The 23,779-nt window shown below is 46.4% G+C and overlaps 1 protein-coding gene across 1 annotated transcript in view; it reads left to right on the top strand.

The window, feature by feature from the left end:
• Positions 1-23,779, top strand: part of LOC120931816 (interleukin-17 receptor E-like) — a 77,421-nt gene that overhangs the window by 34,734 nt on the left and 18,908 nt on the right. Inside the window, exons 6-8 of the mRNA XM_040343661.1 lie at positions 1,722-1,779; positions 12,996-13,109; positions 22,945-23,010. Coding sequence (XP_040199595.1) covers positions 1,722-1,779; positions 12,996-13,109; positions 22,945-23,010 — 238 coding nt within the window. The remainder of the gene's footprint in view (positions 1-1,721; positions 1,780-12,995; positions 13,110-22,944; positions 23,011-23,779) is intronic.

The raw sequence follows: 23,779 nt of genomic DNA, 5'->3' as shown, positions 1-23,779 counted from the left end.
AATATACACTGCATCTGGTATCAAGTATTCACAGCGCTTCACTTTTTCCACATTTCGTTATGTTACAGCCTTATTCCAAAATGTATTACATTCATTATTTCCCTCAAAGTTCTACAAACAATACCCCATAATGACAACATGAAAGAAGTTTGTTTAAAATCTTTGCAGGCTTATTAAAAAGAATCCCATGTACATAAGTATTTACAACCTTTGCTCAATACTTTGTTGAAGCACCTTTGGCACCAATAATTGCCTCAAGTCTTTTTGAGGATGATGCTACAAGCTTGGCACACCTATTTTTGGGCAGTTTCTCCCATTCTTCTTTGCAGGACCTCTCAAGCTCCATCGGGTTGGATGGGGAGTGTCGGAGCACAGCCATTTTCAGATCTTTCCAGAGATGTTCAATCATGTTCAAGTCTGGGCTCAGGCTGGGCCACTCAAGAACATTCACAGAGTTGTCCTGTATCTACTACTTTGCTATGTTGGTTGTGTGCTTAGGGTCCTTGTCCTGTTGGAAGATGAACCTTCACCCCAGTCTGTGGTCCAGAGCGCTCTGGAGCATATTTTCATCAATGATGTCTCTGTACATTGATGCATTCATTTTTCACTCGATCTTGAGTAGTCTCCCAGTTCCTGTCGCTGAAAAACATCCCCACAGCATGATGCTGCCACCACCATGCTTCACTGTAGGAATGACATTGGCCAGGTGATGAGCGGTGCCTGGTTTCCTCCAGACATGCCATTCAGGCCAAAGAGTTCAGTCTTAGTTTTATCAGACCAGAGAATTTTGTTTCTCGTGGTCTGAGAGTCCTTCAGGTGCCTTTTGGCAAACTCCAGGCGGGCTGTCATGTGCCTTTCACTGGCTTCTCTCTGGCCAATCTGGCCAATTTACCATACAGGCCTGATTGGTGGAGTGCTGCAGAGATGGTTGTTCTTCTGGAAGGTTCTCCTCTTTCCACAGAGAAACGCTGGAACTCTGTCAGAGTGACCATCAGGTTCTTGGTTACCTCCCTGACAAAGGCCCTTCTCCCCCCGATCACTCAGTTTGGCCAGCGGCCCGCTCTAGGAAAAGTCCTGGTGGTTCCAAACATCTTACATTTACGGATGATGGAGGCCACTGTGCTAATTGGGACCTTCAATGCTGCAGAAATGTTTCTGTGCCCTTCCCCTTATACAATCCTGTCTCGGAGGTCTACAGACAAGTCCTTGGACTTCATGGCTTTGTTTGTTCTCTGACTTTCACTGTTAACTGTGGGACCTTCTATAGACAGATATGTGCCTTTCAAAATCATGTCCAATATACTGAATTTACCACAGGTAGACTCCAAATCAAGTTGTAGAAACATCTCAAGGATGATCAGTGGAAAAAGGATGCACCTGAGCTCAGTTTTGAGAGTCATGGCAAAGGCTGTGAATACTTATGTTCATGTGATTTTTTTATTTTGAATAAATTCGCAAAAAGTTCAGCCAAACTTTTTTCATGTTGTCATTATGGGGTATTGTTTGTAGTATTTTGAGAAAAAAATTAATTTAATTCATTTTGGAATAAGGCTGTAACATAACAAAATGTGGAAAAAGTTTAAATGCTGTGAATACTTTACAGATGCACTGTAGGGGAATACAATGTTCTGAAAATAAGCAATGTGCCTGTTTAGGCTTTGTCATTATGCATACATTAATACAATACATTTTTACATTTCCTTGACTTTTTTACTTCACAGGGCATAAGAGAAGATGTGAATTTCTCATTTCCTACCCAGATCTGTGACATTCCTTGCAGTAAGTTTTTGTAACATGAATTTATTAGAAAAATAAGCTCCGAATAATGTTATAATAAGAACTAAGGCTACTTTCACACTGGAGCGTCGTGGGCGTTGGCGGTAAAGAGCTGCTATTTTACCATCGTTTTTGTGGCGCTTTTCGGGCGCTAGCGAAAAAGGGTAAAACTGTAGCAGCGCTTTGCTGGTGGTTTGAAGGCGCTTCCTATTGATTTCAATGGGCAGGGGCACTTTAGGAGCGGTGTATTCACCGCTCCTACAGCGCCTCAAAGATGCGGCTAGCAGGACTTTTTTGAGCGACCGGCCAGCGCCCCGCTCCAGTGTGAAAGCCCTCGGGCTTTCACACTGGAGTGAAAGGAGCGGCTCCTTCAGGGCACTTTGCAGGCGCTATTTTTAGCGTTATATCGCTCGCAAAGCGCCTCAGTGTGAAAGTAACCTTATAGGCATTTTTTTTGTTCTGAAAAAGGCATAACATTCACGGTTCTCTTTAGATATGATGTACTAATTTTTAACCCTTTTTAACAGTAAATTACATATACTGTAGAGACAATAAACATATGTACACATCCCAAAGATAATAACTTGGTAGGTGGAATTAAACATATTTCACATAGCAACTTCCTGATCAGGGATGGACTGGCCATAGGGACTACAGGGAGTTTCCCGGTGGGCCGATGGCTCAGTGGGTCGTTTTTTAAAACAGAGATGCTGCTTGGAGGACTTTTTCTAACGCCCTGGCAGCACCCCAGTGTGAAAGCACTCAGGCTTTCACACTGGGACTGCAGCGGAGGCGTTTTTCAGTCGCTTTACAGGCGCTATTTTTAGCCCAAAAGCACCTAAAAAACGCCTCAGTGTAAAAAGGGGTCCTACACTCACCCCCTCTCTTTTACGCTCACTCTCTTTTTCTTACACTCACCCCCCTCTCTCACCCACCCCCTCTCACCCCCTTTCCCTCAACCCTCCCTCTCTCTCTCATTTTCCTCTCTTTCACCCTCTCATGATATACAATAATGTTGGGGCCTTATGGTGGGCGTGCATTTTATTGAATTAAAGTGGGCCGGTCTGGATGAAGTCCAGGGCCAAATTTTTGTCCCAGTCCAGCCCTGTTCCTGATTAGCCTACAGTGAAATGAGGGAGGATGGTACATGTGCCATGCCCCATACAGCTCAATGTTCAACAAAGGCTGCTACCATGAGACCTTTGTAGGGCTGAGGTAAATGAACCTGAGATGAACCTTTATAAGGTCCCCTAAATTTGGGATCACTCCTAGCATGCATCAAGTCACTTAATGATGTGAAGGTACAATATATGAAAAACGCTACTGAAAAAACACTGCAAAACTCATTCTACAACTACAGCTTTCTGCAGATAACGCTACTGGTGTTTTTTAACGTCCAGCATTCCTAAAACCCAATGGTTCTGGATTTTTTTTTCCAGCCAGATAACCCCTCTTCCAAAAAATGCTGATAACAGCCTATGTGTACATGGACACATAGAAGAACATGCTGGGGCATTTACTGGCTGCAGAAAAAAATGCCTGAAGCCAAAAACCGCAGCTGTAAAAATGTCCAGTGTGCATGAGGCTTAAACCTTACATTAGAAAACGGTAGCACTGCGGCTTAAAGTCCACCTAATGTAAAACATTTTTACTCTGCAATATCATTCCCCTGCAGCAGGGCTCTTAATGCAGCTTGGGCCAGGAGGAGGGGTCCAAGAAGATGCTACAATATCGTCCTCCTACAGCAGGGCTCTCCACGCATTGGGCCAGGATGAGGGTCCAAGAAGATGCTACAATATCGTCCTCCTACAGCAGGGCTCTCCACGCATTGGACCAGGATGAGCGGTCCAAGAAGATGCTACAATATCGTCCTCCTACAGCAGGGCTCTCCACGCATTGGGCCAGGATGAGCGGTCCTAGAAGATGCTACAATATCATCCTCCTACAGCAGGGCTCTCCACGCATTGGGCCAGGATGAGCGGTCCTAGAAGATGCTACAATATCGTCCTCCTACAGCAGGGCTCTCCACGCATTGGGCCAGGATGAGCGGTTCTAGAAGATGCTACAGTAAAATATCGTCCTCCTACTGAATGGGCTCTCCATGCATTGGACCAGGAGGAGGGATCCAAGGGGGTGACCTATTTCACTTTCTGCAGACACAGGGTTCCTCCGCTGGACTACAGTTCCCATGAGCCCTGATTTACAAACTCATTCTGTGGGCAGGAAGTGTAAGCAAAATTGGCAACATTGATAAACCTCCTCCTCATGCAGCCCTTTAGTCCTTGTGGCTACAGTGTCTGCATAGAATAAAAACACTGCATTGATTTCACTACAGGGTATTTCGCCTTATCACATCGTAAAAGAAAGGCCATTTCACTGACATGATCACCAGTAGGTAGATTCAGTAAGAGTTAGGCCGACTTATCAGTAGATAAGTCGACCTAACTCAGAATCTACGCCGACTTATGTTTAAGTGTATGCTCAAACAGAGATACGCTCAAACATATCTAAGATACGACGGCTTGCGCCGTCCTATCTTAGATTGCAATATTTTGGATGGCCGCTAGGTGGCGTAGAATATGTAAATGAGGAGATACGCCGATTCACGAACGTACGCCCGGCTGACGCAGTACTTTTACGCCGTTTGCGTAAGACATAGGCCGCGTAAAGTTAGGGCTAGGCCCTATTGGAATAGTAATGTCAAGTATGGCTGCCGTTCCCGCGTCGAAATTCGAATTTTTTACGTTGTTTGCATAAGTCGTCCATGAATCGGGATTTACGTCGTTTACATCCACGTGAAAATCAATAGGCCCGTGCGGCGTACTTAGCCGCAATGCACACTGTGAAATGTAGGCGCCCGGCGCATGCGCAGTAAGAAAAAACGTAAAAAACGTGAGGTCAAGCCTCATTACCATAAAACACGCCCCCCTCAAACACATTTGAATTAGGCGCCCTTACGCCCGCCCGCTTTAGGCTACGCCGCCGTAAGATAGCAGGCAAGTACATTGTGAATCATGTACTTGCCTAGCTGACTTACAGCGGCGTAGCCTAAACACGCTAAGCTACGCCGCCGCAAGTTTGCTCCATTGTACCTGAATCTAGCTACAGGTATTTAGTACAAGGTTTAATCACTGAACTACAAAAAAAAGAATGCATTAAAACGATGTATTAAATTATATATTAAATCAGGGATGCCAAACTCAATTTCATGGTCCACACCAATATTATGGTTTCCCTCAAAGAACTGTATCTTTTAGACTAAATGTCCAGAACACCCCACGTCACCTTGCATCAGATGTCAAGAGCCCCCCATCTTCAGAAGTCAAGTGTTCCCCACTCTCTCCTGCACAACAGTGCCCAACCCTTACCCTGTGCTGCTGCCAGGATGAAGCTGCTGAATGCTGAGACCATGGGAGGTGGAGACAAGGGGGTGCTGTGGCTGTACAGAGAGGCACAGGATCTGTAGGAGGTGTTCTGTCCTCCTCTTTGCTGCCATCTGCTGAGATAGGGGCAGAGATGATCCTTGCTGTGGCTGCATAGAAAAGCGCAGCATCTGGTGGAGGAGTTCTGTCCTCCTTGCTGCTGCTGACTGCTGAGACAAGGTGTAGGCAGAGACAAGGGAGTGCTGCAGCTGCAGGAGAGGTGCAAGTGCCACATGAAAAGGCCTGGTGGGCCAGATTCCGGCCACTTGTGTTTGACACATGTGCATTAAATGCTGAAAATGAAAGTCACCACAAGGATCACTAATATTTTCATTTATTGCATGTGTGAACCACAAGCATGGCTTTGACAGTTTTCTGCCTTAGGACTGCCGCTCTAACATGTTTCACCTAATAGGGCTTAGTTGTAGAGAATCTACAGTACTTAGTGAAACACATTAGATGGGAGGTCCTAGGGCAGGGACTGTCAAAGCCCTGCTTGTGGATATTCCCTGCAATAAATTAGGACATTAGTGATTAATCCAGTGTGTGATGACTTCCTTTTTCAGCATCTAGCCTGTGAGCTGGGACAGTTTTTATTGTCCCCTACATTTGGGCTTCACGTTGCCGCAGAGAAAAAGCAGCTTGAAGCCTAGAATGTCTGTGTTTAAAGCAGGAGTTCACCCATTTGTTAATTTTTTTTTTTCTCCCCTTAGCTTCCTGCTCGTTCGGTCTAGGGGAATCGTCTATTTGTATTAAAATATGAGCAGTACTTACCCGTTTTCGAGCTGCATCTTCTTCCGTCGCTTCCGGGTATGGGTCTTCGGGAGCGGGCGTTCCTTCTTGATTGACAGTCTTCCGAGAGGCTTCCGACGGTCACATCCATCGCGTCACTCGTAGCCGAAAGAAGCCGAACGTCGGTGCGGCTCTATACTGCGCCTGCGCACCGACGTTCGGCTTCTTTCGGAAAATCGTGACGCGATGGATGCGACCGTCGGAAGCCTCTCGGAAGCCTGTCAATCAAGAAGGAACGCCCATTCCCGCAGCCCATACCCGGAAGCGACGGAGAGGATGCATCTCGTAAACGGGTAAGTACTGCACATATTTTAAAACAAATAGCCGATTCCCCTAGAGAAAACGAGCAGAAATCTAAGGGGAAAAAGTGCCCTCTAAGGGTGAACCCCCGCTTTAAAGTGGTTCTAAAGGCAGAAGGTTTTCTATCTTAATGCTGTTCGGGACTCTCCCTCCTGATTGGCTGAAGCACAGCAGCGGGCACCATTGACTCCTGCTGCTGTCGATCAAAGTCAGTGAGCCAATGATTAGAGATAGGGGACAGGGCCAACCGCGGCTCTGTTCCTGAATGGACACACAGAGCTTTGGCTCAGCTTGGGTCCCCCCATAGCAAGCTGCTTGCTGTGGGGACATTCTGAAGGAGGGAGGGGCCAAGAGTGCCTGCGAAGGACCCAATAAGAGGAGGATCTGGGCTGCTCTGTGCAAAATCATTGCACAGAGGAGGTAAGTATGACATGTTTGTTATTTTAAAAAATATATATATATAATTTTAAGCTTTTTAATTGTACATTATTAAACTTTTTTATTAGACTATAGCTCCACTTTAACTGCTTAGACTTAAAGGGGTTGTAAAGGTTTTTTTTTTTTTTTTTTCTAAATAGGTTCCTTTGAGCTACAGTAGTGCATTGTTGGTTCACTTACCTTTTCCTTTGATTTCCCTTCTATATGTTTTTTTTTCTTTGTCTAAATTTCTCACTTCCTGTTCCTCCTCAGTAAGTGCTGGTTCACACTACCACGGCCTGGGATCTGGCGTGTGTCGCCCCAAGTTGAGCGACATTCAATTCAATTCAATTCAATGAGAGCCGTCTTAATGTACACTACTGAAGTCGCTCCGACTTCAGAAAAGGTTCCTGTACTACTTCAAGGCGACTTCTATCCGACTTGTACCCATAGATTTCAATGGAAGTTGCCTCCAAAGTCGGATCACTCTCTTAAAGTGGAAGTAAACCCTCCTATTGTTTTCAGCCAAGGAAGCTGCCATCTTGGCCTCTGTTTAATCTGCAACTGCCATAATGCTGCACATGTGATCAGTTATGAAACCAGCCATTGGATGGTTTGACAGTTTGGTTGAGAGCACAAGCAAATGTGACATCTAGCATTTCCGACATGCCGGGAATGTTAACTGTTTTTTTAAACTATCAAATAGATGGGTTTACTTCCGCTTTAACTGAAGCAACTTTGCAGGAAAATAAAATAGTTTACTCAGGCAAACCCCTCCCTCCCACAGAGCTGATTATTCTGTGATTGGCCACAGCCAAAGTCGCCTGTCCTGGAGGCAACTTCAAGTCGCGTTGTAAGTTGCTCCAAGTCACGCTGAAGTCCCCTTGCAAAGTCGCGCTGTAAGTCGGGTTGCCCCTGTGTGAACCAGCACTAAGCTGTTCTGGCTGACTAACCCCCAGCCAGAACAGCTCGGATGATGGGGCAAGCTTACTGAGGAGAAACAGGAAGTGAGAAATTCAGACAAAGAAAAAAAACATTTAGAAGGGAAATCGAAGGAAAGGGTAAGTGAACCAACAATGCACTAGCTTAAAGGAACCTATTTATAAAATAAAAAACAAACCTTTACAACACCTTTAAGCGATAACAGATTTTTGCTCCAATCCACACATTTAAAAAAAGTATCTTTTCTTGACACGCTATAGTGGTAAAGGCTATTGTAAAAGATAAGAGATCAAAATTTAGAGGTGTTCCTGAGGTAAATGTCTCAGAAGAAAGAATTCCAGTCACAATAGTTATTTTTTCATTGGCTTGTAACTTTGTGTATAAACATGTGGGTTTCAGAACTATTTCTTAGAAATGCATAAGGCATAAAAAAGCTAAACTTTGTACTTTAAAAAGACCTTTGACCTGTCTATAGCAGCCATATTTCCTATACCTCTAAAGGCTTGTTCACACAGTGTGCTTTATTGTGTGTGCTGGTGTGAGGTGTGAATGTGTGCTGTCTGGTACTGCAGTGCATTGCTAAAATGAACGACATTATTTTGTTCTGTTTTTTTGTAAACGTCTATGTAAGGCTGTTGTCACGCTGCTCCATTGAAAAAACACTGTATTGCAAACACACTTCATTGCAAACACAAATACATATGCATTTTTGCCATGTTTTACCATGTTTTTGTCGCGTTTCCGATGCGTTTTGCACATGTGGCTCTGAAACTGCACCAAAAACACAACTGTGATTTTTTTTTCTATTTATTTCAATGGGAGGAGCGTTTTTTAGTGCATTTGTTAAACATGCACCAACAATGCAGCATGCAGGACTTTTAACCACTTCAGAATTGGCTGCTCAATGACTGGACCATTTTTTGCAATTCGGCACTGCGTCACTTTAACTGACAATTGCGCGAACTTGTGACGCTGTACCCAAACAAAATTGACGTCCTTTTTTTAACCACAAATAGAGCTTTCTTTCAGTGGTATTTGATCATCTCTGTGATTGCGCTATAAACAAAAAAAGAGCGACAATTTTGAAAAAAACACAAAATGTTGTACTTTTGCTAAAATAAATGTCCCCAATTTTTTTTTGTTTTCTCAGTTTAGGCCGATATGTATTCTTCAATATATTTTTTGGTAATACAAATTGCAATAAGTGCATATTGGTTGGTTTGCGCAAAAGTTATAGTGTAATAGGGGATAGATTTATAGCATTTTTATTATTATTATTTTTTTTACTAGTATTCACTGACAGGGAAGGGGTTAACACTAGGGGGCGATCAAGGGGTTAATTGTGTTCCCTAGTGTGTTTCTAACTGTAGGGGGAGGGGACTGACCTAGAGGAAATGACAGATCATGATTCCTAGCTATTAGGAACTCACGATCTGTCTCTCCTCACAGAACAGAACAGGGGTTTGTGTGTTTACACACACACGTCCCTGTTCTAGCTCTCGTGCCCGCTATCGCTCGCTGCCGGCTGTCAGTAGCATCAGCACTCCCTAGATGCGATGCGCCTGCTATGCCGCTTAAAGGGACTGACGTACGGCTATGACGGTTCCCAGGATCTTTAAGACCTGCCGCAGTATAATGGCGGCTGGTAGGCAATTGGTTAAAAGCACAACTGACTGGCAAATGACTGGTCTGAAGAGCTCCATAGAATTTAATGGTGATGCATTTTTCTTACGCTTTTGGAAAGGCAAAAACTTACGAAAAACTGATCAGTGTGAAAGGGGCCTAATTTTATGCACTTTAGTGCATTGTGGGTTAGAATGAGCTGTGCAAAATGAGCAGGTTAGAATGAGCTTCAAGTCTCATCCACACATATAGGCCCGGATTCACAGACAGCGGCGCACATTTATGCCACCGTAGCGTATCTCCTGTACGCTACGCCGACGCAGTGCAGAGAGGCAAGCATGAAATTCACAGAGCACTTGCTCTCAAAACTGTGCTAGGTTTCCTAGGCGTAAGCCGGTGTAGGTGGAAGTGGGCGTGAGCCATGCAAATGAGACGTCACCCCATGCAAATGATGGGCCGAGCGCCAGACAGATACGTACAACGAACGGCGCATGCGCCGTCCCGTGGACGCATCCCAGTGCGCATGCTCACAAACACGTCGGAACAACTGCCTAAGATACCCCGGATCACTGCCTACGCCATGAACGTAATCTGCGCCCATCCAGACACACGTCCAACGAAAACCACGTAAAAACCGCCGGCTTCTGTTCCCTGATGCAGACCTTTACATGTCTGCTGCTGAGTTACACCTCCTTTATGGGGCTTAACTTTACGCGGGACGTACAACTTACGCGCACCTCTCATAGCCTGCGTCGGGTGGGCGCAGGTTCGTGAATCGCCGTATTTTCCTCATTTGCATATTTGAATAGCTGATCAATGTGAGCGCCACCATGCGTCCAGCATAAATATGCGCCCACTCTACGCCGGCGTAGACAAGTTACGTCGGTGGGATGAAGCCTATTTTTAGGCGTATCTTAGTTTGTGGGTCCGGCGCACAGATACGACGGCGCATATTTGCACTTACGCAGCGTATCTTGAGACACGTCGGCGCATGTGCTTTGTGAATCCGGGCCATAGGATTTCAAATGTTTCTCTTTTTTTGGTATGTGGTTATTCCTATTCAGCATGCTGTAGATGAGCAGGTTGAACAGATTTAAAAATAAAAATAAAATATTGGTTGCATGTAGCGGCTTTACTGTTCCACTACATGAAACCTTTACTCAGCATGATATAATTGAGAAGATTTCCCAAAAGATGTTTTATCATTTTGCATATGGATATGAAAAAAAAAAAAGATTGTATGTGTATTTGATGTATTTTATGCATGTTTTATGCATGTTTTATGTATGTTGTTTAAAGCAGAAGAGTTCCACCCAAAAATGGAACTTTTTGGAATCCCCCCCCCCCCTGGTGTCACATTTGGCACCTTTCAGGGAGCAGGGGGAGCAGATACCTGTCCAATACAGGTATTTTGCTCCCACTTCCGGGCATAGATAGCCGAGCCACCCGCGGCTAATTACACCGCGTCAGGCGCCACCCCCCGCTGTCTTCTGGGAGACACAAAGGTCCCAGAAGTCAGCAGGGACCAGTGAGATCGCGCATTGCGAGTCGTGCATGCGCAGTAGGGAACCAGGCTGTGAAGCTGCAAGGCTTAACTTCCTGATTCCCTTACCGAAGATGATGGTGCCTCCACCCGAGAGCTGAGGGACAGATCGGCTTTGGGTGCCGACATCACGGGCGCCCTGGACAAGTAAAGCCCTGTACACACGATCGGTTTGTCCGATGAAAACAGACCGATGGACTGTTTTCATCGGACAAACCGATCGTGTGTGGGCCCAATCGGTTTGTTTTCCATCGGTGAAAAAAAATAGAACATGTTTTACATTTTTCCTATGGATAAAAAAACGATAGTAAAAAACGATCATCTGTGTGGAAGTCCATCGGTCCAAAATCCACACATGCTCAGAATCAAGTCGACGCATGCTCGGAAGCATTGAACTTCATTTTTTTCAGAATTTCGTAGTGTTTTACGTCACCGCGTTTTGGCATGGTAGGATTTTGACTGATAGTGTGTAGGCAAGACTGATGAAAGTCAGCTTCATCGGATATCAGACGAAAAAATCCATCGGATAAGATTCCATCAGATATCCGATCGTGTCTACGAGGCTTTAGCGTCCTTACTTTAAAAGTCAGCAGCTGCAATTTGACGGAACTCTGCTTTAACCCTTTATACCCTTGTGTATACATCAAAAAGCCATGACCAGAAATTAGACACTCCCACAAAAGGAGAGGGCTTTGACATGCAAGGTGAGGGTGGATTATGCCACAATTTTCCTGTGCTTTTTCTTACAATTGTTAAAGAGGAACCCCAGTCTCTCCCCCAAAAATGAATGTAGCTGCAGACTTTTAATATAAGGGCACTTACCTGTCCAGGCATCCAGTGGTGACCTCACCCGGGCTGATTCTTCAATCGCCTATCGGGTCCTGGCGCTGCCATCTTGACCAAGGGAAACCGGCAGTGAGGCCTTGTAGCTCCACAGCCAGTTTCTTACTGCACATGCACAAAACCACCTGGGGTAGATTCAGAAAGCAATTACGCCTGCATATCCATAGATACGCAGCGTAATTGCTAAGTAGCGCCGGCGTATCTACTTTCTGTTTTCAGAAAGCTAGATACGCCGACTGTAGCCTAAGATACTACTGGCATAAGTCTCTTATGCCGTCGTATCTTAGGGTGCATTCTGACGCTGGCCGCTAGGTGGCGCACCCGTAGTTGTCAGCGTAGAGTATGCAAATTGCATACTGACGCCGATTCACAAACGTACGCACGGCCAGCGCTCGTTTTTTACGTCGTTTGCGTACGTCGTTTTCGCCGTAAGGCTGCTCCTGCTATTAGGAGGCGCAGCCAATGGTAAGTATGGACGTCGTTCCCGCGTCGCGATTTTCAAATTTTGCGTCGTTTGCGTAACTCGTTCGTGAATGGCGCTGGATGCCATTTACGTTCACGTCGAAGCCAATGACATCCTTGCGATGTCATTTACCGCAATGCACGTCGGGAAATTTTCCCAACGGAACATGCGCAGCACGTTCGGCGCGGGAACGCGCCTAATTTAAATGATCCACGCCCCCTACGGGATCATTTAAATTACGCACGCTTACACTGGCCCCTTTTACGAAACGCCGCCGCAAATAACGGAGCAAATGCTTCGTGAATGCAGCGTAGCTCCAGTAATTTACAGAGGCGTAGCGTAAAAACTATACGCTGCACCGCCGTATCAGTGCGTGCCCCTACCTGAATCTGGGCCCCTGTGCTTTGTGAATGGGCCACAGTCTTCTGGAACCTGTGAAGTGTCCCAGAAGGCTGTGGGGGAAGGAAGGGGGCTGAACTTCCGGCTCAGTACAATACACCATGGCAAAGTGAATCGGAAGTGGGTACCTGTCAAAACCAAGTACCCACTCCCCCGAAAAAGAGCCAAATGCGGCAGGGGAGAAAGCAGACAAGTGGAGCTTCCCCTTTTGGGTGGAGCTCCGCTTTAAGTTGTTACGTTTCTTTAATGACTTCAATAACCTAATTCTATATTGTCATTAAAATATGCATTTCACGTTAGTCAACTAGGCACATGTCAACATGACTAAATTTTATAATGTGTAAAAAAATGTGCCATTTATAAAACAAACACTACACCTGAACTCCCTGAAGTTATATTCCTTGACTTTCTACAAGAATTCTGTAAGGTATGTAAAGAGAACAAATAATGAATGTCTCTATTTCCCTTCAAACAGTTTCACAAGACCCCGTGTCCAAAGAAGACAGCCTTTTGCAGATGATCATAGTTACAGCTGTCCAGGTTCTATCTGCGGCTATCTTTACCTGTATTGGATATAAATTATTTAAAGGTATGTTTTTGAACATATTACAAAAATAGACCACAGCTCGGTCAATACCTGTTTTGTTACTGCAAAGGTTTATTGCAAAGATTGCTGTAGGTATCCGCTGTAACCTTAAAGAGAAAATCCAGACACCAAACATAACTAATCAGTGAGCTTCTACTGCAGGGATCCTCAAACTACGGCCCTCCAGCTGTTGTATAACTACACATCCCATGAGGCATTGTAACACACTGAGGCCTTGTACACACGACCGAACATGTCCGCTAAAACTGGTCCGTCGGACCAGTTTCCGCGGACATGTCCGACCGTGTGTAGGGCCTACCGGACAGTTTCCCGGCCTAGCGGACAGGTTTCCAGCGGACAAAAGTTTCTTAGCATGCTAAGAAACTTGTCCGCTGGAAGCCTGTCAGTCAGACCTGTCCGATGGTTAGTACGACTCATCGGACATGTCCGCTGGCCCGAAATGCGTGGAAGCATTGACCTTCCGTGTCAGAGAACGTCGTCTACGTCACCGCGTTCTCTGTCCGCGGGGATTTTGGTCTGATGGTGTGTACACACACATCAGACCAAAACCTCCCAGCAGACATGTCCGATGAAAACGGTCCGCGGACATGTCTGCTCGTCTGTATAGATCTGCCATAGATCAGGATGGCTAAGGCCCCGTACACACGAGAGGATCTATCCGCTGGAATTGATCTGCGGATCAGTTCCAGCGGATAGATCCGCTGGTGTGTACATCCCAGCGGATCTTTTTCCGCGGATTTTTTTCGGCCCGACCGATTTCCAGCAGATAAAAATTTCTTAGCATGCTAAGAAATCTATCCGCTGGAATCGGCTTCAGCGGATCGATCCGGTGGTCTGTACAGACTCACCAGATCGATCCGTCCGATTCCCTCCCTCACCGCGTTCTCTGTCCGCGGGGATTTTGGTCTGATGGTGTGTACACACACATCAGACCAAAACCTCCCAGCAGACATGTCCGATGAAAACGGTCCGCGGACATGTCTGCTCGTCTGTACAAGGCCTTACATTCACAGACATGACTAGGCATGATGGGAATTGTAGTTCCTGAACAATTGGAGGGCCATAATTTGAAGACCCATGTTCTACTGGATCTGGCATAGGCATGCTACAGCTTCTTTTGGTGAATCTGTACTTTGCCACTATCCAACAAAATAACACATTCACTTTAATGGATGGCCCACCATAAGGGCTTGTCCACATGTGTAAATTCTTTCTTTAAGAACAGGGCATTTCACAGGGTATGAGGATGTAATATGTCATCTCCTAACTTCCTGTTTTAACCATCAAAATATCACACAGCCACACCAGGACTAAGTGCATTCTAGGCAGCTGCAGGGGAGTTGCGGAATGACCCCGATCACTTGAATGGATCACATTAAATGGCAAAACCACTGGTCAAAGTTTCATTCTTGTCTTGGCCGTGAAGCTTGGCATTGTGGCTCTGGCATGTGTATAGCCCTAAACAGCTGCAATCCCTTGCTCAGGTGGGTGGTTCAGGGGGCATTTGGGTTTTTTGTGCTATAAAACCACAGCTCAACCTCCTAGTTTTACCGCCCTTTGGCTGCCTATGTGACTGAGCCACAAGGGCTCTTTCACAGGGGTGGTAGTAAAAACAGGCAGCTGAGCCACACTTTTACTGCCACCCACCTAACTTCTAGCATTACAGCCAAACAGGCTCTACTTTGCAGGGACGGAAATTTGAACTGCAGTTTGTCAGGTGCCACTGTCTAACTCACCCACTGAGTTCAATGTGAATTCATTGCAACTGCTAGCCAAACACTTGGCTTGCGGTTGCAGTGTGGTATTTTTATTGCATAATGGCCAGGCCTGAGCGCTTTGTGTCAGGTGAGCTGGGGAAGTGTGTTTAGCCTTGTGTGCCCAGCAGTTCAAAACTCAGGGACCAAAGATGGCTTTGGCCATAGATCAGGTTGGCTAATGTACAGGAAAGGTAGATGGCATTGGCCATAGATCAGAATGGCTAAGGTGCAGGTCAGGAAAGGGAGATGGCTTTGGCCATAGATCAGGTTGGCTAATGTACAGGAAAGGTAGATGGCATTGGCCATAGATCAGGATGGCTAAGGTGCAGGAAAGGGAGATGGCTTTGGCCATAGATCAGGTTGGCCAAGGTGCAGGAAAGGGAGATGGCTTTGGCCATAGATCAGGTTGGCCAAGGTGCAGGAAAGGGAGATGGCATTGGCCATAGATCAGGATGGCTAAGGTGCAGGAAAGGGAGATGGCTTTGGCCATAGATCAGGTTGGCTAAGGTGCAGGAAAGGGAGATGGCTTTGGCCATAGATCAGGTTGGCCAAGGTGCAGGAAAGGGAGATGGCTTTGGCCATAGATCAGGTTGGCCAAGGTGCAGGAAAGGGAGATGGCATTGGCCATAGATCAGGATGGCTAAGGCCCCGTACACACGAGAGGATCTATCCGCTGGAATTGATCTGCGGATCAGTTCCAGCGGATAGATCCGCTGGTGTGTACATCCCAGCGGATCTTTTTCCGCGGATTTTTTTCGGCCCGACCGATTTCCAGCAGATAAAAATTTCTTAGCATGCTAAGAAATCTATCCGCTGGAATCGGCTTCAGCGGATCGATCCGGTGGTCTGTACAGACTCACCAGATCGATCCGTCCGATTCCCTCCCTCACCGCGTTCTCTGTCCGCTGGGATTTTGGTCTGATGGTGTGTACACACACATCAGACCAAAACCTCCCAGCAGACATGTCCGATGAAAACGGTCCGCGGACCGTTTTCATCGGACATGTCTGCTCGTCTGTACAAGGCCTTACATTCACAGACATGACTAGGCATGATGGGAATTGTAGTTCCTGAACAATTGGAGGGCCATAATTTGAAGACCCATGTTCTACTGGATCTGGCATAGGCATGCTACAGCTTCTTCTGGTGAATCTGTACTTTGCCACTATCCAACAAAATAACACATTCACTTTAATGGATGGCCCACCATAAGGGCTTGTCCACATGTGTAAATTCTTTCTTTAAGAACAGGGCATTTCACAGGGTATGAGGATGTAATATGTCATCTCCTAACTTCCTGTTTTAACCATCAAAATATCACACAGCCACACCAGGACTAAGTGCATTCTAGGCAGCTGCAGGGGAGTTGCGGAATGACCCCGATCACTTGAATGGATCACATTAAATGGCAAAACCACTGGTCAAAGTTTCATTCTTGTCTTGGCCGTGAAGCTTGGCATTGTGGCTCTGGCATGTGTATAGCCCTAAACAGCTGCAATCCCTTGCTCAGGTGGGTGGTTCAGGGGGCGGGGGGCATTTGGGTTTTTTGTGCTATAAAACCACAGCTCAACCTCCTAGTTTTACCGCCCTTTGGCTGCCTATGTGACTGAGCCACAAGGGCTCTTTCACAGGGGTGGTAGTAAAAACAGGCAGCTGAGCCACACTTTTACTGCCACCCACCTAACTTCTAGCATTACAGCCAAACAGGCTCTACTTTGCAGGGACGGAAATTTGAACTGCAGTTTGTCAGGTGCCACTGTCTAACTCACCCACTGAGTTCAATGTGAATTCATTGCAACTGCTAGCCAAACACTTGGCTTGCGGTTGCAGTGTGGTATTTTTATTGCATAATGGCCAGGCCTGAGCGCTGTGTCAGGTGAGCTGGGGAAGTGTGTTTAGCCTTGTGTGCCCAGCAGTTCAAAACTCAGGGACCAAAGATGGCTTTGGCCATAGATCAGGTTGGCTAATGTACAGGAAAGGTAGATGGCATTGGCCATAGATCAGAATGGCTAAGGTGCAGGTCAGGAAAGGGAGATGGCTTTGGCCATAGATCAGGTTGGCTAATGTACAGGAAAGGTAGATGGCATTGGCCATAGATCAGGATGGCTAAGGTGCAGGAAAGGGAGATGGCTTTGGCCATAGATCAGGTTGGCCAAGGTGCAGGAAAGGGAGATGGCTTTGGCCATAGATCAGGTTGGCCAAGGTGCAGGAAAGGGAGATGGCATTGGCCATAGATCAGGATGGCTAAGGTGCAGGAAAGGGAGATGGCTTTGGCCATAGATCAGGTTGGCTAAGGTGCAGGAAAGGGAGATGGCTTTGGCCATAGATCAGGTTGGCCAAGGTGCAGGAAAGGGAGATGGCATTGGCCATAGATCAGGATGGCTAAGGCCCCGTACACACGAGAGGATCTATCCGCTGGAATTGATCTGCGGATCAGTTCCAGCGGATAGATCCGCTGGTGTGTACATCCCAGCGGATCTTTTTCCGCGGATTTTTTTCGGCCCGACCGATTTCCAGCAGATAAAAATTTCTTAGCATGCTAAGAAATCTATCCGCTGGAATCGGCTTCAGCGGATCGATCCGGTGGTCTGTACAGACTCACCGGATCGATCCGTCCGATTCCCTCCCTCGCATGCGTCGTAATGATTCGACGCATGCGTGGGTATCCTTATATGACAGCGTCGCGCACGTCGCCGCGTCATCATCGCGGCGACGGCGCGACACGTCATCGCGAGGGGATTTCGGCGCGGATTTCAATCCGATGGTGAGTACACTCCATCGGATCCAAATCCGTGGAAATCCTCGAGAGCATTTATCCACGGATACGGTCCGGCGGACCGTATCCGCGGATCAATCCTCTCGTCTGTACCCGGCATAAGGTGCAGGAAGAAAGGGAGATGGCTTTGGCCGTAGATCAGGTTGGCTAAGGTGCAGGAAGAAAGGGAGATGGCTTTGGCCATAGATCAGGTTGGCTAATTTGCTAGAAAGGCAATGACAACCTGCTAAAATGTCCCCCAGTAAAACGAACCTGTTATGCCCTGTACACACGATCGGTTCATCCGATGAAAATGGTCTGATGGATTTTTTCATCAGATATCCGATGAAGCTGAATTTCATCAGTCTTGCCTACACACCATCAGTTAAAAAAACTATTGTTTCAGAATGCGGTGACGTAAAACACAACGACGTGCTGAGAAAAATGAAGTTCAACGCTTCTGAGCATGCGTCGACTTGATTCTGAGCATGCGTTGATTTTTAACTGATGGATTTCCCCACAGACAATCATTTTTTTCTATCGTTTTTTTACCCATTTGCTAATTTTAAAACAGGTTCTAAGTTTTTTCACCGATGGGAAAAAAACTGATGGGGCCCACACACGATCGGTTCGTCTGATGAACCGTTTTCATCAGACGAACCAATCGTGTGTATGCGGCATTACTTTTTCAGTACAGGCAAATAATAGGTTCAGGTCACCTTCTAATTTGTGGAGAGATGCCCTGGATTCAGCTGTAAAATTTCCAGATACAGTATGGGTTCTAATTGTAGCACTACCCCTGGAGGAGCTGCTGGATATTTTGGGTGGCATGTTACCTCTATCTTCTCGCCGTCCAGGGTGAAGTGAGAGTCTGAAGAATTTCAATGTCCACACAATGCACCTCTCTTTCGGGGATTTATTTGTAGAACTTCAACATAAAGCAGTGGGAAGGGGTGGACAGGTAGATAGGTTCAGGTGTATAGTCACAAATAGGAAACACTCCTGCTTCCAGCAAACATTTCTCATCACCACTCCAGCCAGAGTGGGTGTTACTCACCCGGATAGGTCCCTCTCACTGGCCTAGCAGCCAGGATTGGCGCACGGAATAAAGTACAGTCTCTGCCACAGACCTTCCTTTATGAGGAGACACTTTTGGTCAAGAATCCCGGAACTCTCCAGCTTAGCTTTAGTAAAACTTTAGACCCGACAGGCGACACTATCAAGCCAATGAAGTTTCCAGGCCTTCTCCCAAGATTCCAGCCTTTTGCATGGTTCCTCTCCAGGATAGGTCCTCTACTGGCTTCCTATATCAAGTGGCTTCCTTCCGCAGGACGGACAGCACAGGATCACCTCTGAAAAAGAGGCAGGCCCCAGTCTGACTACTGGGCCTACCAGGCGAAGCCGCAACCCCGGACCAACGTGGTCCCCCTCGGCAGCGAATCAGTGGGAGTGGGCGCCCCGCTGTGCATGCTGGGGAGGGGTACTTAATGAAAAAGACGCCATTGGTGGGGGTCTGTCGTCCGTCCGCGCCTCGTGGCGCGACTGGCCAGGGGTGCGCGCTGTGAATCCTGGCTCCGGGACCACGTTGGCCCGGGGCTGCGGCTTCGCTTGGTGGGCCCAGTTGTCTGGCTGGGGCCTGTACTGCAGAGGTGATCCTGTGCTGTCTGTCCTGCGGGAGGAAGCCACTTGATGAAGGAAGCCAGGGGAAGACCTATCCTGGTAAGGACCATGCAGGAGGCTGGTACCTTGGGAGAAGGCCTGGAAACTTCATCTAAGGATGCACCATACACGAGAGGCCTGACAGTGTCACCTGTCGGATCTAAAAGTTCTAGTGAAGCAAAGCTAAAGAGATCAGGGTGCTGAATCCTGTGGCAGAGGATTCCGGACCAAAACATCTCACCTACAAAGGAAGGTCTGTGGCAGGGTCTGTACTTCATTCCGTGCGCCATCCCAGGTGCTAGGCCAGTGAGAGGGACCTATCCGGGTGAGCAATACCCACTCTGGCTAGAGTGGCGACGAGAAATGTTTGCTGGAAACAGGATTGTTTCCTTACTTGTGACTGTGCACCTGAACCTACCTACCCTTCCACTCTTCATCCTTCTTTTCTACTAAAGTTCTCCCAAATAAACCCAAGAGAAAAGAGGTACATTGTGTGTGGACATTGAAATTCTTCGGACTCTCATTTCACCCTGGGCAGCGAGAATATAGAGGTAACGTGCCACCCAAAATCTAACCAGCAGCTCCTGCCGGGGTAGTGCTACAGTTATAAATTAGATTTTTACACATACTTCTTCCCAATCAGTTTGTATTTTAATCTACATTTTTTAATGGGTGTGTTAGATTTTCTGCGGTGTGTTAAAAAAAATGTACCTAGGATTACCTGTTTTGTGATACAGCAATTTTGCCTGAACAGCACAGGGAAATTCCCATGTCACAAAACACCCAATTTATTGCTTGTTTCCCTTCAGCAATAGAAGCTCCTGCTTGATTACAGATACCGATCTCTACAACACCAGCAATGGTAATAGCCTGAACTTTGTCCCAGTTCCTAAGCACTTACACACCATAAATATGTAAGCTGCAAATATCATTGGAGCTGTATTGTAATTTTGTGAAGGTACTAGATGGTATAGGTAATTATAGATTACAATTCCAATTTTACAGTTTTGCATCACACAACACCATCGTCTGTTGTAAAGGGGCTTTCCACTTTTACCTAGAGTCTGGGAACCCCCATTCTTCCCTAAACACAAGCACTGATAGGGGACTCCCATGCTCTGCCTTCCTCTTTAATGAATGCTATTAAAGTTCTTTTCTTTCTCACGAGAAAACAATCAAAAGTATTGGGACATCTGCCTTTACACACACACATGAACTTTAATGGCATCCCAGTCTTAGTCTGTAGGGTTTAATATTGAGTTGGTCCATCGTTTGCAGCTATAACAGATTTAACTCTTCTGGGAAGGGTATCCAGAAGGTTTAGGAGTGTGCATATGGGAATGTTTGACCATTCTTCCAGAAGTGCATTAGTGAGGTCAGGCACTGATGTTGAACGAGAAGGCCTGGCTTGCAGTCTCTGCTCTAATTCATCCCAAAGGCAGTCTATCAGTTTGAGGTCAGAACTCTTTGCAGGCCAGTCAAATTCTTCCACCCCAAACTTGCTCATCCATGTCTTTATGGACCTTGCTTTGTGCACTGGTGCGCAGTCATGTTGGAACAGGAAGGGGCCATCCCCAAACTGTTCCCACAAAAGGGAACAGCTCATTAGTATGAAAGCAGCCCTATACTATTATGCCCAGTGTATTGCTTCACACTGGCCTGAAGATCTCTTCTTTCCTGCTGCTGGCACCACTTTGGAGACCGCTTGCATCAAATTATGCGGCTCTTGCTCCCTACTACAGCTCCAACTTTACAAGTTCTGTAATCCCTCTGAATTGCACTCTGTTCAATGCTCTGGAATGGTGGGTCAGCAAGTCTAGACAACAAACTACCAGTCATCTGTCCACGATCTACAGGTTGCTGACCCCCACTCTATAACTTATTAGTACCTTTCAGGAATCCTATAGCTTAGCAAGTCGCTTATGACAGTGGCGGCTGGAGCTTTTAAAAAATGTTGGGGGGCGCAAAAAAAACAAAACAATTGCAGCCTCACTGTGCCCATCAAACGCAGCTACTGTGCCCATCAATTGCAACCATTGTGCCCATCAAATGCAGCCACTGTGCCATGCCATCAAATGCAGCCACTGTGCCATCATTTATCACCACTGTGCCCATCAATTGTCACCACTGTGCCATGCCATCAAACGCAGCCACTGTGCCCATCAATTGTCACCACTGTGCCCATCAATTGTCACCACTGTGCCATCAATTGTTACCACTGTGCCATCAATTGTTACTATTATGCCATCAATTGTCACCACTGTGCCCAGCAATTGTCAACACTATGCCATGCCATCAAACGCAGCCACTGTGCCATCACTGTGCCATCAATTGTCACCACTGTGCCATGCCAAACGCAGCCACTGTGCCATCAATTGTTACCACTGTGCCCATCAATTGTATTTTTTACCACTGTGCCATCAATTGTTACCACTGTGCCATCAATTGTTACCACTGTGCCATCAATTTTTACCACTGTGCCATCAGTTGTTACCACTGTGCCCAGCAATTGTTACCACTGTGCCCAGCAATTGTAGCCACTGTGCCCCGCAATTAGTCGCCACTGTGCCCAGTAAAATGCTAGCTGCCACCGTGACCTGTAAATGCCTGAGGGCTGTAATCAGAAAGCCTAGCAGAGCCTCTGGCTCTGATAGGCACTTCCACACCCACCGTTATTCAGATGGCCGGCGCTCACCAGGGGGCCGGCCATCTGAATATTTGGCAGGAATACATAGATTCATGCAATGCAATGCATGAATCTATGTATATTGTGATCAGTGGCGTGTGCGGGAGCCAGAGGGGGCGGCGCTCCAGCGCCCTCTATACACGCACCGCCACTGTGATGTGATTCCTATGACATAGCCAGGAGAAGCGAAGATGTGAAGCCATTGGTGAAGAAATGTGGTGAGACATGTGAGAGAGGTAGCATGCACAGCTCAGTAAATATGATACTCACTGCACCACCAATGATGTGGGCACTTGAGCTCTCATTGAAACAAAGTTAAACCCTCTAAATGGCAGGTACTCTTTCTGAAAATACAGTATAACACAAATAAGGCAGTCTCTGGGGGACAGTGTAATAAATTAAAAGGACTGCAACCTATTGCCTCTACAATGTCGCCTGTTGGAGGCACTGGTAAAAATTTTTCCTGCAAACATGCAATGCTTATAAAGCCTTTAGAGATATTGAGGAAGGATACCCTTGTGTATGAGCCTCTTATACTTGTGGGTTGCTGTGTTTAAAGTGGTTTTGTAAACTTTTTCCAACTGACAGACAGGGTATACACAAATGTACAGATGTGTAGCAAACAAACATCAGTTCATTCCTCTGTCTTATCTATCTGATCTAACAGTGAAGAATGTCCTTAGTGGTTGCACAGAGTAGATAATCATTCTTTGTCCTGTGTTGTTCTGGTTTAGTCATGCAAACATGTGCTTTGTATTACATGAATTACATTACAGGAAGATAATGTTACAAAATAGATTTTGTAAACCAGTAGGACTCGGATTTAAGAAAACTTTAATGTTGTTTTTTATGATCTACAGAACATACAAGTACATGTTGTATAATATTTGTAAATTTTGTATTTATTCACTTTTTTATTTCTTTTTTTCCTTGCTCTTACTGTTTACCTTTTCTTTCTAGTTTGCCATCAAAAGAGAGAACAAAAACGTTTACTGAAGTCTGAAGTCAAATGTATGTCAGAAATAGGTGAGCACATCTTAATATTTAAATATATACTTCAGTGTATCATTAAAGAGGATTTTCAGTCTTAAAAAAATATGAATAAAAGTCAGAGACTACAAATACTGTAGCTGCTGGACAAGGATCCAGTGCCATCCTCACCCGGCTGGTTCATCACCCATCTTCGGGTTCCCAGTGTCGAAATGTTTACTAAGGGAATCCAACTGTGGTTCCTTGTGGCTTCAGAGCCAGCTTCCCATTGTGCATGCAAGAAAAAGAACGGCGGTTCTTTTGAATGTACACCTGTACACAGGGCTTGGCAAGAAAATCTTGCCAGGAATCCCGCTGAGAAAACCAACGGTTTTTATTCGACGGGATTCTCGCCCGTGTGTACAGGGCTTTACATTGCCAGCATCATGAGGAATTGAAGACTAAGGCCCCATACTCACGACCAAACATGTCTGCTGAAACTGGCCCGCAGGCCAGTTTCAGCAGACATGTTTGGTCGTGTGTGGGCGCGAGCGGGCCGAATTCCAGCAAACATTTGCCCGCCGGGCCTTTTCCCAGCAGACAAATATTCCTGGACTTGTTTTAAAACAGTCCGCTGGAATTCTGCCCGCTCGGACATGTACGGTCGTCAGTACAGACCTACCGTACATGTCCAGGCGCCCGCCGTCCCTCGCATGCGTCGAATGACTTCGACGCATGCGTGGAAGCATTTTAAAGGCGGGCCGCCCACGTCGCCGCGTCATTGTCGCGGCGACACCGCGTCATCGACGCGGCGACACCGCGGACA

The sequence above is a fragment of the Rana temporaria genome, chromosome 3 (assembly GCF_905171775.1).
Source record: "Rana temporaria chromosome 3, aRanTem1.1, whole genome shotgun sequence".
NCBI lineage: Eukaryota > Metazoa > Chordata > Amphibia > Anura > Ranidae > Rana > Rana temporaria.
Note: the sequence above shows the minus strand (reverse complement) of the source record. Positions and strands in the feature narration are given on the sequence as shown.